The 13099-nt window shown below is 46.8% G+C and overlaps 1 protein-coding gene across 6 annotated transcripts in view; it reads right to left on the bottom strand.

Moving 5' to 3' along the window:
• Positions 1 to 5485: 5485 nt before the first annotated feature.
• The window catches only part of LOC126081475 (solute carrier family 23 member 1-like), a 65714-nt gene continuing 58100 nt past the window's right edge, over positions 5486 to 13099 (bottom strand). For 3 of the 6 annotated variants that reach the window (XM_049893371.1, XM_049893374.1, XM_049893375.1), the window contains one exon: positions 5487 to 12454. In XM_049893371.1, coding sequence (XP_049749328.1) covers positions 12195 to 12454 — 260 coding nt within the window. In that variant the 3' untranslated portion in view covers positions 5487 to 12194. Of the gene's footprint in view, positions 12455 to 13099 lie in introns of all 6 variants that reach the window. The other 3 variants (XM_049893370.1, XM_049893372.1, XM_049893373.1) reach the window with 2 other exon arrangements.

The following is a 13099-nucleotide window of genomic DNA, read 5'->3' as shown; positions in this document are numbered from 1 at the left end:
ATGAGTTGGAATGGACTCGATGGCAGTGGGTTGATATGAGGAAGGGGCTGGCCTGCGGGGGACACCAGGGCACCTGAAGCTGAGGCCGCAGGCCTGTCAAGAAGAGGACCAGCTGGATCGTCCCTGGAGGTGGCATGACACTTCTTGGCTGGGGTGTTGCTCTGACAGATTCCAGAGAGTTCTGGCACTCCTCCTGCATGCTGTGGGAGCGTGGGGACAGGGCTGACCTCACGCTCTGAGCTGTGGGACATCAGGGTGGAGCTGGCTACATCTGCTTCTGGTAACAAAGACTTCCGCACAGGGCCTGAGCCGCATCCCACAGTGTTCTAGCGCTTTCTGGTGAGGCTCCTAGATACAAAGTGCATCGATGCCCCCTGGCTTGCACGCTGACTTTACTGACTCTTTACAGTTTAGTCACAGTGGCTCCCCTCCACTGCAGGCATGATGTTATGGATTGAATTGTGTCTCCCCAAAATGCGTGTCAACTTGAATAGGCTATGATTCCCAGTGTTATGTAGTTGTCCTCCATTTTGTGATCTGAAGTGATTATCCCATTTGTAGTAAATCCTACCTCTATGATGCTAATGGAGCCCTGGTGGTACAGTGGTTAGAGCTCGGCTGATAATCGAAAGGTCAGCAGTTCAGATCCACCAACCGCTCCTTGGAAATCCTATGGAGCAGATCTGTTCTGTCCTATAGGGTCCTATAACGTCGCCATGAGTTGGCATTGACTTGAAAGCAACGGGTTTGGTTTTGGATTATGATGTTAATGAGGCAGGACTCAGTCTACAGGATTAGGTTGTATCTTGAATCAGTCACTTTTTTTTTTAAATTAACTTTTATTAAGCTTCAAGTGAACGTTTACAAATGAATCAGTCACTTTTAAGATATAAAAGAGAGAATTGAGCAGAGAGACAGGGGGACCTCATACCACCAAGAAAGAAGAGCCAGGAGTGGAGTGCATTCATTGGACCCGAGGTGTCTGCTCTGAGAAGCTCCTAGACCAGGGAAAAATTGATGGCAAGGACCTTACCCCAGAGCTGACGGAGAAAGAAAGCCTTCCCCTAGAGCTGGTGCCTTGAATTTGGACATCTAGCCTCCTAAACTGTGAGAGAGTAAATTTCTGTTCTTTAAAGCTGTCCACTTGGGGTTTTTCTGTTATAGCAGCAGTAGGTAACTGAGACAGGTCCAAAAGAACCAAATCTCGAGCCCATTAGCGTTGAGTCAACTTCAGCTCACAGTGACCGCATGTGTTACAGGTAGAACCGAGCTCCCGAGGGTATTTTGTTTTGTTTTTTTTTCTTGTCTGTCATCTTCATGGAAGCCAGTTGCTAGGCCTTTCTTCCACAGAGCCACTGGGTAGGTTCCAACCACTAACTTTTTGATTGTAGTCAAGCCCAAACAATTTGCCTCACCCATGGGCCTTCCAGAAAGGTCCATCCCTGCCAGATTCACCCCCTTGGGAACCTCAACCTTGCCTAGCCTGCCCGCCCCCTCCTCCTCTCCTGTTATTGTCCCGTGGACCCTGGTGATGGCATTAAATGAGGATACAGTCCAGGAGAAAGCCTTGGAACACAGAGCCCGCCAGGCTGGCACTTGCTTCCAGGAGAACAGAGGCAGCATTCTGAAATTCTAGAAGTTTCAACCAAAGGAAAGAAATCCGTGATAGAACTGGACAGGGTTGCAGAGCTGCGTGTCAGGCGCCTGGCAGGATGTGCCCATTCTCAACTGGCCTGAGAGCCCCCCACCCTGGTTCCCCAGAGCAGCTAAGTCAGGTCCTTTATTACAAATGAGGGGGTGCCAGCCTTTTACACAGGTGGGACTTACCTCTTTAAGCCCACCATATCGGACAAACAAAAAAAAAAAAAATGGTAGAAAAACATCCACCACCTGTCAGTTTGTGGTACTGTGGTGGCTTGCGTATTGCTGCGATGCTGGAAGCTGTCCCACTGGTATTTTAAATACTAGCAGGGCCACCCAGGGTGGACAGGTTTCAGTGGAGCCTCCAGACTAAGACAAACTAGGAAGAAAAGCCTGGTGATCAGCTTCTGGAAATTAACCAGGGAATACCCTGCGGCTCACAACAGGATATTGCCCTATTTAATGCTGGAAGAGGAAACCTTGGTGGCATAGTGGTTAAGTGCTATGGCTGCTAACCAAGGGGTCGGCAGTTCAAATCCGCCAGGTGCTCCTTGGAAACTCTATGGGGCAGTTCTACTCTGTCCTATAGGGTCGCTATGAGTTGGAATCAACTCAATGGCACTGGGTTTAATGCTGGAAGATGAATCCCCTAGGCTGGGAGGCACTCAAATACACAGTGGCCAGAACAGTGGACTTGAGCATACCAATGATCATGAAGATGGCACAGGACTGGGCAATGTCTGTTAGATTGTACATGGGGCCACCATAAGTTGACAACTAACAAAAACAAGAAATAACAGCAGGTTTATATGCTGACGTAAATTATTGGAAGAAAGGGAAAATTTGATGATCAAAAGAAAGAGGTGAGAATTGCTGGGGTGAAATCCAAGCATAGGAATGAGGGGCTGGTGCAGGGAAGAGGCTGGCTTGTTAGAGGGAACCCAGACAGTTCATTCAAAGTACAGGAGGGACAGCGAGGATCTGGGCACAGCTGAGGGTGGAGGGAGGTGGCTGATCGTGTAAGAGTCTTCTGATTGCTTTTTTGCAGCTTTTTCAATGAAATAGTAGATGAGAATGAGGATGGGGTGCAGGTGGAAGGGTTTAGAAGAGAGAAGACAGAGTACATGGACTTGGAAAATGGGGTGTGAAGTTCACGGCCCTGAATCTAAGTTCTCCATTATTCATCATCCTGAAATAAAGCATTAATTTGTTAATCAGCATCCAAGTAGACTTTTACGAAGGTTAAGTTTCACGTGGATATATTATCTAATTATATAATGAAACCCACAGCACTTAGGGCCACTATGAGTCTGAATCAACTCAATGGCAGTGGATCTGGTTTTGGGGTTTATAAAACAAAAAAGAAAATGTTTAGATGAATAGCCTGTCACAAATTGTATAAACAAAGATAATTGCCTGTATTTCATGGGCTAAGATTGCAGAACAGACTAGGTACACTGATAAAATTAACACAAAATACTTGTGTTAGGGATGAAAATCTTTTTCAAAAGAGCAGAATTGGTTCAGAAACTTCATTGGCAAATGGTGGAAAAAAAAAAAAAGATGACTTTTTACCAAGTAAGCATGTGTGTAAAGATGTCTGTGAAGACAGGCATAATGGGGTGTTATGGATTGAATTGTGTCCTCAAAAAAGATGTGTTAAGTCCTAAGCCCCTGTACCTGTGATGAACATGACCTTGTTTGGAAATAGGATCTTGGAAGATGTTATGAGTTAACACGAGATCATACATGAGTAAGGTGGATCCTAATCCTATCTGAGTGATGGCCTATTAAATAGGAGAAGAGGTAGATAGAGACGGAGGAAGACAGCCAAGTGCCAACAAAGTTATGCCGCAGGTGTCCTGGCATGGACCAGCAACATGAAACTTGTCTCCAAAAATCTTGCCGAGAGACCGAAGAAAGAAGAGGGCAACTCCAGTGTGGCAGAGAGGGAGTTTATTAGGGAGACTTATAGACAAGGTGAGTCCTGGGTGGCCACAGGACCAAAGCAGATCACTGCACCCAGCAGTGGGAGAACAGAGGTTTTATAGTGGTGATGGATAATAGTGGCTACAAGCCAGGGGCTTATGTAAGACTGACTCAGCAAACTGTAGAGAATTAGCGGACCACTTGAGGGTGCTCATGTTCAGCCTCACAAAGCCTGTTTCCCCTTCAGTCCATCCCCCAAGGCTGGCTCTTAAATCTGGCATGTTCCCCCTCTCGGGCCATGAGAGACCCTGCTCCTCACTCACCTACCCCTGCTGTGAACTGTTATAGAAATGGGGTGGGCCAGGTGCCATATGGTACCCACACATGTGCAAGAGACAGAGAAAGTTACTGTGTGTCCAGAACAAGGGGAAGGTTTCCCTGATAAGGAGAAGGAACCAGGACAGCGAAGGCGACCCGATTCCCAGCCTCTTTATCAGAGAAGGTTCTGGGCCCGAGGCCTTTAGTTAGTTAGGCAGCCTGGATGGGGGGCAAAGAGGCAGACCATTGCCCTAACACGGGTGAAATCCAAGGAATGCCTGGGGCCATCAGAATCTGAGAGAGACCAGAAAGGATCTTTCCCTAGAGCCTTCAGAGAGAATGTGGCCCGGCTGACACCCTAAACTGGGACGCCCAGCACCCAGCACTGGGAGAGAATAACTTTGTTCTTTTAAGCCACCCACTTTGTGATTCGTTGATACAGCAACCCTGGGAGACTCTGGTGGAATTTTCTAGATGTGTGGACATGACAGTGTAACCAGTGTAACCACAGTAAGCGCTGACTCAGCTTCACAGGGAGGAAACTGAGGCACAATCAAGTGCATTGTCGAAGGCCGGGAGCTCTGTGCACATCAATTTCCCGCGCTGTGGAGGAACTTCGGGCTCCTTTTCTGAAGGAACAGCTGCCATACTATAAAGGAATCGTTACAGGATTTGTAACTAGGGGCGATGCCGATAAAGCCTTCACACTCAGCACTTACGCAAGTGTTTTGTGTAGGACACCCTGGGGTATCTTAGTCCTCCCCACACGCTTTGGGTGGAGCCAGTCTGCTGTTTTCGTTCAGCATTCCCTCCCTGGCAGCTCTGGTGGCCTGAGGACATTGGTTCAATGCCTTCAAGAGTAACCTCTCTGAACCCATCACCCAGTGAAGACAATTGGGCGTATGTGTCCCTAGGCATGAGCTTGGCCTTGCGTGCACTGAAGGCCATCCCCTCCCCCTGGCATTTCCCCCACTGGCTTCAGGTATTACTACACAGGGGAACTGAAGGGAACTCAAGGTCTTAGGATTTTACTGCATTCCCTCTTCCAGTCACGTCTCAGGACTCACTCCTTAGGAAATGAAACTGGTTGTATTCTTCCACCTGGAGAAATACTCATGTATTTTGTGTCACAAATCAGGTCATGGGCTGTCCTCCCAACTTGCTATCCTGCCCACACCCGGGTCACCAGTTACTAAACTAAACCTGTGCATGGAAGGCTTAGCGAAGGGGCTAAGGGAGGGGGCCTGGGAGGGAAGGAAGCAAGTCTAGACCATGAGCCTACACCTTCCTCACACCCCCAGCCTGACCTCCCCAGATGCACCCCACTCCTAAGGGGTTTGCACTCACACCTCCTTTCTCTGGCTTAGAGCAAGGATGGGGAGCTTGTGAATATTTAAAATCCTAATCACACATTTTGTTTCTTTCCTTTTGTCACCAAACATCTCTCACAAACACTTTTAGGGGATCGTGTATCATTTATGAAGATTCTTTTAAATTCTTCTTCTTCTGAAGTTTAGGAAAGGACAAGAAAGCATGGCTTCTATGACTTTTCAGCATCTTCTGTTTCTTTGCATCGACACTTAGATTGTTTTCTTCATCTAAAACACTGAGAGTGAATGAGATTCATGTTTACACTCCTCGTTGCTTGTCTTAGTCATCTCGTGCTGCTATAACAGAAATACCACAAGTGGATGGCTTTAACAAAGAGAAGTTTATTTCCTCACAGTAAAGTAGGCTAAAAGCCCAAATTCAGGGCATCAGCTCCAGGGGAAGTCTTTCTCTCTCTGTCCACCTTCTTATCAATCTTCCCCCAGACTAGGAGCTTCTCTGCGCAGGTACCCCCCAGGTCCAAAGACATGCACTGATCCCGACACTGCTTTCTTTGTGGTATGAGGTTCCCCTGTCTTTCTGCTTGCTTCTCTCTTTTATCTCAAGAGATTGCCTCAAGACACAATCTAATCTTGTAGATTAAGCCCCTCCTCACTAACACAACTGCTGCCCATCCTCCCTCATTAACATCATAGAGGCAGGATTCACAACATATAGGAAAATCACACAATACCGGAAATCATGGCCCAGCCAAATTGATACACACATTTTCGGGGGGACGTGATTCAATCTATGACACTACTATAAGAGGTGCCTTTTAAAAATGTCTAACGGGCATTGTGTTTGGTGGACCCGTACTGTATCACCCCACTCCTAACACACAAGAATCCACACCCACCACCCCCCTCCTATCACACACAGACTCTTCATGCCCATGGATGACTGGGAATCACCAACCCTTGGAAAGTCTGTTAGAAATGCAACCTCCCCTCAATGCCAAGCAGAGATAGGTGAGTGGCGAGGGTGACAGGTGGTGGTTTCTCTAATAAAATGGTCTAGAACAATATCCCCCATGTGTCTGTCCGTTTGTCGTACAGTGGGGGCTTGTGTGTTGCTATGATGCTGGAAGCTATGTCACTGGTATTCAAATGCCAGCAGGGTCACCCATGGTGGACAGGTTTCAGCTGAGCTTCCAGGCTAAGATTAGGAAGAAGGACCAGGTGGTCTAATTCTGAAAAGAATTAGCCAATGGAAACCTTACGAATAGCAGTGGAATATTGTCTGGTATAGTGCCAGAAGCTGAGCCCCCTGGTTGGAAGACACTCAAAAGATGACTGGAAAAGAGCTGCCTCCTCAAAGTAGAGTCAATCTTAATGACGTGGATGGAGTCAAGCTTTAGAGACCTTCATTTGCTGATGTGACACAACTCAAAATGAGAAGAAACAGCTGCAAACATCCATTAATAATTGGAACATGGAATGTACCAAGTATGAATCTAGGAAAATTGGAAATCGTTAAAAATGAAATGGAGCAAAGGATATGAACAGGCATTTCACCAAAGTACTCAGGCAGCTGACAGGTTCATGAGGAAATGCTCACGATCATTAGCCATTAGAGAAACGCAAATCAAAACTACAACGAGATACCATCTCACTCCAACAAGCCTGGCATTAATCCAAAAAACACAAAATAATAAATGTTGGAGAGGTTTAGAGAGACTGGCACACTTATACACTGCTGGTGGGAATGTAAAATGGTACAATAATCACTTTGGAAATCGATTTGGCACTTCCTTAAGAAGCTAGAACTAGAACTACCATATGATCCAGTGATCCCACTCCTTGGAATATATCCTAGAGAAATAAGAGCCTTCACACAAACAGATATATGCACACCCATGTTCACTGCAGCACTGTTTACAATAGCAAAAAGATGGAAGCAACCAAGGTGCCCATCAACGGATGAATGAATAAATACATTATGGTTTATTCACACAATGGAATATTATGCAACAGTAAAAAACAATGATGAATCCGCGAAACATCTCATAACATGGAGGAATCTGGAAGGCACTAAGCTGGGTAAAATTAGTCAGCTGCAAAAGGGCAAATATTGTATGAGACCACTATTATAAGAACTCAAGAAATAGTTTAAACACAGAAGAAAATATCTTTAATGGTTACGAGGGTGGGGAGGCGGGGAGGGAGAGGGGTATTCACTAATTAGGTAGTAGACAAGCACTATTTTAGGTGAAGGGAAAGACAACACACAATACAGGAGAGGTCAGCACAACTGGACTAAACCAAAAACAAAGAAGTTTCCTGAATACAACTGAATGCTCCGAAGGCCAGAGTAGCAGGGGCCAGGGTGTGAGGACCATGGTTTCAGGGGACATCTAGGTCAACTGGCATAACAAAATGTATTAAGAAAACATTCTGGATTCCACTTTGGTGAGCGGTGTCTGGGGTCTTAAATGATAGCAAGCAGCCATCTAAGATACATCAGTTGGTCTCAACCCATCTGGAGCAAAGGAGAATGAAGAACACCAAAGCACAATGTAATCATGAGCCCAAGAGACAAAAAGGGCCACATAAACCAGACTACATCAGCCTAAGACCAGAAGAACTAGATGGTGCCCAGATATAACAGATGACTGCCCTAACAGGGAACACAACAGAAAATTCCTGATTGAGCAGGAGAACAGTGGGATGCAGACCTTGAATTATCGAAAAAAGACTAGACTTAATGGTCTGATTGAGACTAGAAGGACCCCAGAGGTCATGGTCCGTGGACCTTTTGTTAGCCCAAGACTAGAACCATTCCTAAAGCCAACTCTTCAGGCAGGGATTGGACTGGACTATAAGACAGAAAATGATACTGGTGAGGAGTGAGCTTCTTGGCTCAAGTATACACATAAGACTATGTGGGAAGCTGCAGTCCAGAGGCGAGATCAGAAGACAGAGGTGGACAGGAACTGGCTGAATGGACTCGGGGAATACAGGGTGGAGAGGAAGACTGTGCTGTCTCATTAGGAGGAGAGCAACTAGGAGTATATAGCAAGATGTATATAAATCTTTTGTATGAGAGACGGACTTGATCTGTAAACTTGCATTTAAAGCACAATAAAAAAAATGAAATGGAATGCCTAAACATTGATATCTTAGGCATAAGTGAGCTGAAATGGACTGGTACTGGCCATTTTGAATTAGATGATCATATGGTCTACTATGCCGGGAATGACAACTTGAAGAGGAATGGCGTTGCTTTCATCGTCAAATACAACATTCCAAGACCTATTCTGAAGTACAATGCTGTCAATGATAGGATAGTATCTATATGCCTACAAGCAAGACCAGTTAATACGACTATTATTCAAATTTACACACCAACCACTAAGGCCAAAGATGAAGAAACTGAAGATTTTTTACCAAATTCTGCAGTCTGAAATTAATCAAACATGCAATCAGGATTCATTGATATTACTGGTAGTTGGAATGTGAAAGTTGGAAACAAAGAAGGACCGATAGTTGGAAAATAGCGGCCTTGGTGATAGAAACAATGCTGGAGATCGCATGATAGAATTTTGCAAGACCAATGATTTCTTCATTGCAAATACCTTTTTTCAACAACATAAATGGCAGCTATACACGTGGACCTCTACACAGGAATCAAATTGACTACATTTGTGGAAAGAGACGATGGAAAAGCTCAGTATCATCAGAACAAGGCCAGGGGCCGACTGGAACAGACCATCAATTGCTCATATGCAAGTTCGAGTCGAAACTGAAGAAAATTAGAACAAGTCCATGACAGCCAAAGTATGACCTTGAGTATATCCCACCTGAATTTGGAGACTATCTCAAGAATAGATTTGATGCATTGAACACTAATGACCAAAGACCAGACGAGTTCTGGAATGACATCAAGGACATCATACATGAAGAAAGAGGTCATTTAAAAGACAGAAAACACCAAAATGGTTGTCAGAGGAGACTCTGAAACTTGCTTTTGAACATTGAGTAGCTAAAGCAAAAGGAAGAAATGATGAAGTAAAAGAACTGAACAGAAGATTGCAAAGGGCGGCTCGAGAAGACAAAGTAAAGTATTATGATGACATGTACAAAGACCTGGAGATAGAAAACCAAAAAGGAAGAACATGCTCAGCAATTCCCAAGCTGAAAGAACTGAAGAAAAAATTCAAGCGTTGAGTTGTAATAGTGAAGGATTCTACAGGGAAAATATCAAACGACACAGGAAGCATCCAAAGAAGATGGAAGGTATACACAGAGTCACTATGCCAAAAAGAATTGGTTGATATTCAACCATTTTAGGAGGTAGTATGTGATCAGGAGCCGATGGTGCTGAAGGAAGAAGTCCAAGCTGCACTGAAGGCATTGGCAAAAAACAAGCCTCCAGGAATTGACGGAATATCAACTGAGATGTTTCAACAAACGGATGCAGCTCTGGAAGTGCTCACTCATCTATGCCAAGAAATGTGGAGGACAGCTACCTGGCCATCTGACTGGAAGAGATCCATATTTATGTGTATTCCCAAGAAAGGTGATCCAACCAAATACAGAAATTATGGGACAATATCATTAACGGCACTGGGTTGGCTTATTATCATTAATATCACATGCAAGCAAAATTTTGCTGAAGATCATTCAAAAGTGTCTGCAGCAGTATATGGACAGGAAACTGCCAGAAATCCAAGCCAGATTCAGAAGAGGTCATGGAACCAGGGATATCATAGCTGATGTCAGATGCATCCTGGCTGGCTGAAAGCAGAGAATACCAGAAGGATGTTTACCTGTGTTTTATTGACTATGCAAAGGCATTTGACTGTGTGGATCATAACGAACTGTGGATATCATTGTGAAGAATGGGGATTCTAGAACACTTAATTGTGCTCATGAGGAACCTGTACATAGATCAAGAGGCAGTCATTCAAGCAGAACAAGAGGATGCTGCATGGTGTAAAGTCAGGAAAGGGGTGTGTCAGGGTCGTATCCTTTCATCATACCTATTCAATCTGTAGGCTCAGCAAATGATCCGAAAGGCTGGACTCTGTGAAGAAGAACAGGGGAATAAAGACTGGAGTAAGAGGCATTAACAACCTGCGTTATGCAGATGACACAACCCTGCTTGCTGAAAGTGAAGAGGACTTGAAGCACTTACTGATGAAGATCAAAGACTATAGCCTTCAGTATGGATTACACCTCAACATAAAGAAAACAAAAATCCTCATAACTGGACCAATGAGCAACATCATGATAAACAGAGAAAAGATTGAAGTTGTCAACAATTTCCTTTTACTTGGATCCACAATCGACACCCATGGAAGCAGCAGTAAAGAAATCAAAAGTCGCATTGCATTGGGTAAATCTGCTGCAAAAGACCTCTTTAAAGTGTTGAAAAGCAAAGATGTCGCCTTGAGGACTAAGGTGCACCTGACCCAGGCCCTGATGTTTTCAATCACCTCATATGCATGTGAAAGCTGGACAGTGAATAAGGAAGATGGAAGAAGAATTACACCTTTGAATTCTGGTGTTGGCAAAGAATATTGACTATACCATGGACCACCAAAAGAACGAAGAAATCTGTCTTGGAAGCAGTACAACCAGAACGCTCCTTAGAAGCAAGGATGGCAATACCATGTCTCACATACTTTGGACATGTTATGAGGAGGGATCAATCCCTGAAGAAGGGCATCATACCTGGTAAAGTAGAAGGTCAGTGAAAAAGAGGAAGACCCTCAACGAAATGGATTGACAGAACAGTTGCAACAATGGGCTCAAGCATAGCAAAGATTGTGAGGACCGGGAGGTTTTCGTTCTCTTGTACATAGGATCGCCATGAATCGGAACCAACTGGGTGGCACTTAACAACAACAACAACAGAACAATATCAGATGTTTCCCTTCCCTCATCCCCGCAGCAAAATATCTCCCCTTCCTTTCCCGGGGAGCAGGGGTACGGGTTTGCCGAAGCAAGGGTAGACTTCCTGATGGAGGAGGTGTTGGGACAGAGGGTGAATTTGTTTTTTCTTACTATTGAGACCCAGTACTCATCACAAATAAAAGGCATAAGGAAAGCATTGGAATCTTCTAGAAAACCCCAAGGCAGAAGTAGAATCGATCTTAGCTTCCCACTCTGGTAGACAGCCAAGTGGTCTGGAGTCTGAGCTGAGGCTGCAAACCTGTCCTGCACACCTGGGCCCTGGCCTTCATGGTCCTCTTCGTCCACCTAGGAGTGTCTCACCTACCCCGCCCCATAACTCCTGGGTCTCCTAGAGGGGAGGCTGAAGAGCATTGAAGCCTGTGGGGAGCTTGTGGGCAGAGCAGATGGCAGGAAACCATGGTGCCCAGCCTCAGGACCTACCTGGGTGAGCCCATGCCACAGCTCCCACAGTGGAATGGGGCTGCAGCACTAGGAACTCAGAGGGGAGCAGGAGGGACCAGGGGGTGGTCCTCACCACCTCCGAACAGCCAGCCCTAAGGAGCAGGGCAGAAGGGGGAAGGATGGAGAGGCTGGCAAGTCCCTTGCCTCTTTAGAGAAGACAGAACTGGCCCTGGTGCCCTTTCGGCAACCAGCCCCATGTCCATTCCCTGACCAGCCCAGGCCAAGAGCATGTGAACTAGGTGAGTTTCTGGTGGACGTCGGGTCACAAGTGTTCACCCTGGACACGCGGTAGCTGCTTGCTAGCTAAAGCACACTGGTCCGGATCTTAATCCAGCAGTATACTTGTCTGAGTGCGCAGCTGGCGGTGTAGGAGGTGCTCGGAAGGGCGGGGCACCCGTAGTAGGTCATCTGGGGTCAGCACACTGAGCGGGGGGGGGGGGGGGGGGGGCGGTCAGCACGTTCTGGAGGCCAGCACGTTCTCTGGGAGCCAGCACCTTCGGGGTCGGGATCAGCACGTTCTAGGCGGGTCAGCACGTTCTGGGGCAGGGGCTCTGGGGGGTGCCAGGATGGTTCTCTTCACATTCTGGTCTCCTGATCACCTTTGCGGCGGTATCCTGGGACGTCCAAGGAGCAGAGGGTGAGCTGGCTCACCTCCACCTCACGTTTCCGGACTCCCTCCAGCTGGGGCCAGAAAGGAAGGCACCAGCTGCAGGAAGAAGTGTAGAACTTGGTGCCAATCCCACAGGGGAGGCCGTAGATCTCAGAGGCTTCCGAGGTCGCCTCTGACTCCTCCTGGCTTTGATTCCACGCCAGGAGCCCGCGCTCCTCCACACTTCCTAATAGGAGACAGAAGAAATCGGACTGGGCCCTGAAGGAGCGGGCTGGGTGAGCCCTGGCGCCCCCCTGCAGGCGCTCACCGGGCCTCCATTGCGCCCCTGCAGGCGTTCACGAGGCCTGCACTGTCCCAGGGCCAACACAGTGCAGCTCCGCTCAACTCAGCAGGCACCTTCTGGGTGACTGAGCCTGTGCAGAGGGTACAGTTGTGCCCAAGCACAGTCCTGTCCCCAACTCCAAGGGCACACAAAGGTTCCACATGTTAACGTTTCTGAAGTGGGGACGCATTTCACAACGAGTGAAGAAATGTGGAAAATACAATGCAGTGAAGCAGGTGCTATTGTGCAGGTGTGGACAAGCGGCTGCTGGACGACCAAGAAGGGTGAGTTTAATGCTGCCCGCGGAGGAGGAGAGAGCGGTTTGCACCACCTCCTCCAGGAAGCCAACTATGATTGCACCTGCTCGTCTCTTCCTTTTGCGACTTGCTCAGCACTGGTGCACCCGGTTTGCCCATCCTAGCATGACTACACTGTGCTATAACTGTCTGCACTGCTGTGTTGCCCTCCAGGTAGCCCGGGGATTTATAGAAGGCAGCGACATGTCTTATTTCTGGAGCTCCATGGATTTTTGTTGAAAGAGTGAATGAA

This window comes from Elephas maximus, chromosome 8 (genome assembly GCF_024166365.1).
Source record: "Elephas maximus indicus isolate mEleMax1 chromosome 8, mEleMax1 primary haplotype, whole genome shotgun sequence".
Lineage (NCBI taxonomy): Eukaryota > Metazoa > Chordata > Mammalia > Proboscidea > Elephantidae > Elephas > Elephas maximus.
This window is presented reverse-complemented; position numbering and strand designations above follow the sequence as displayed.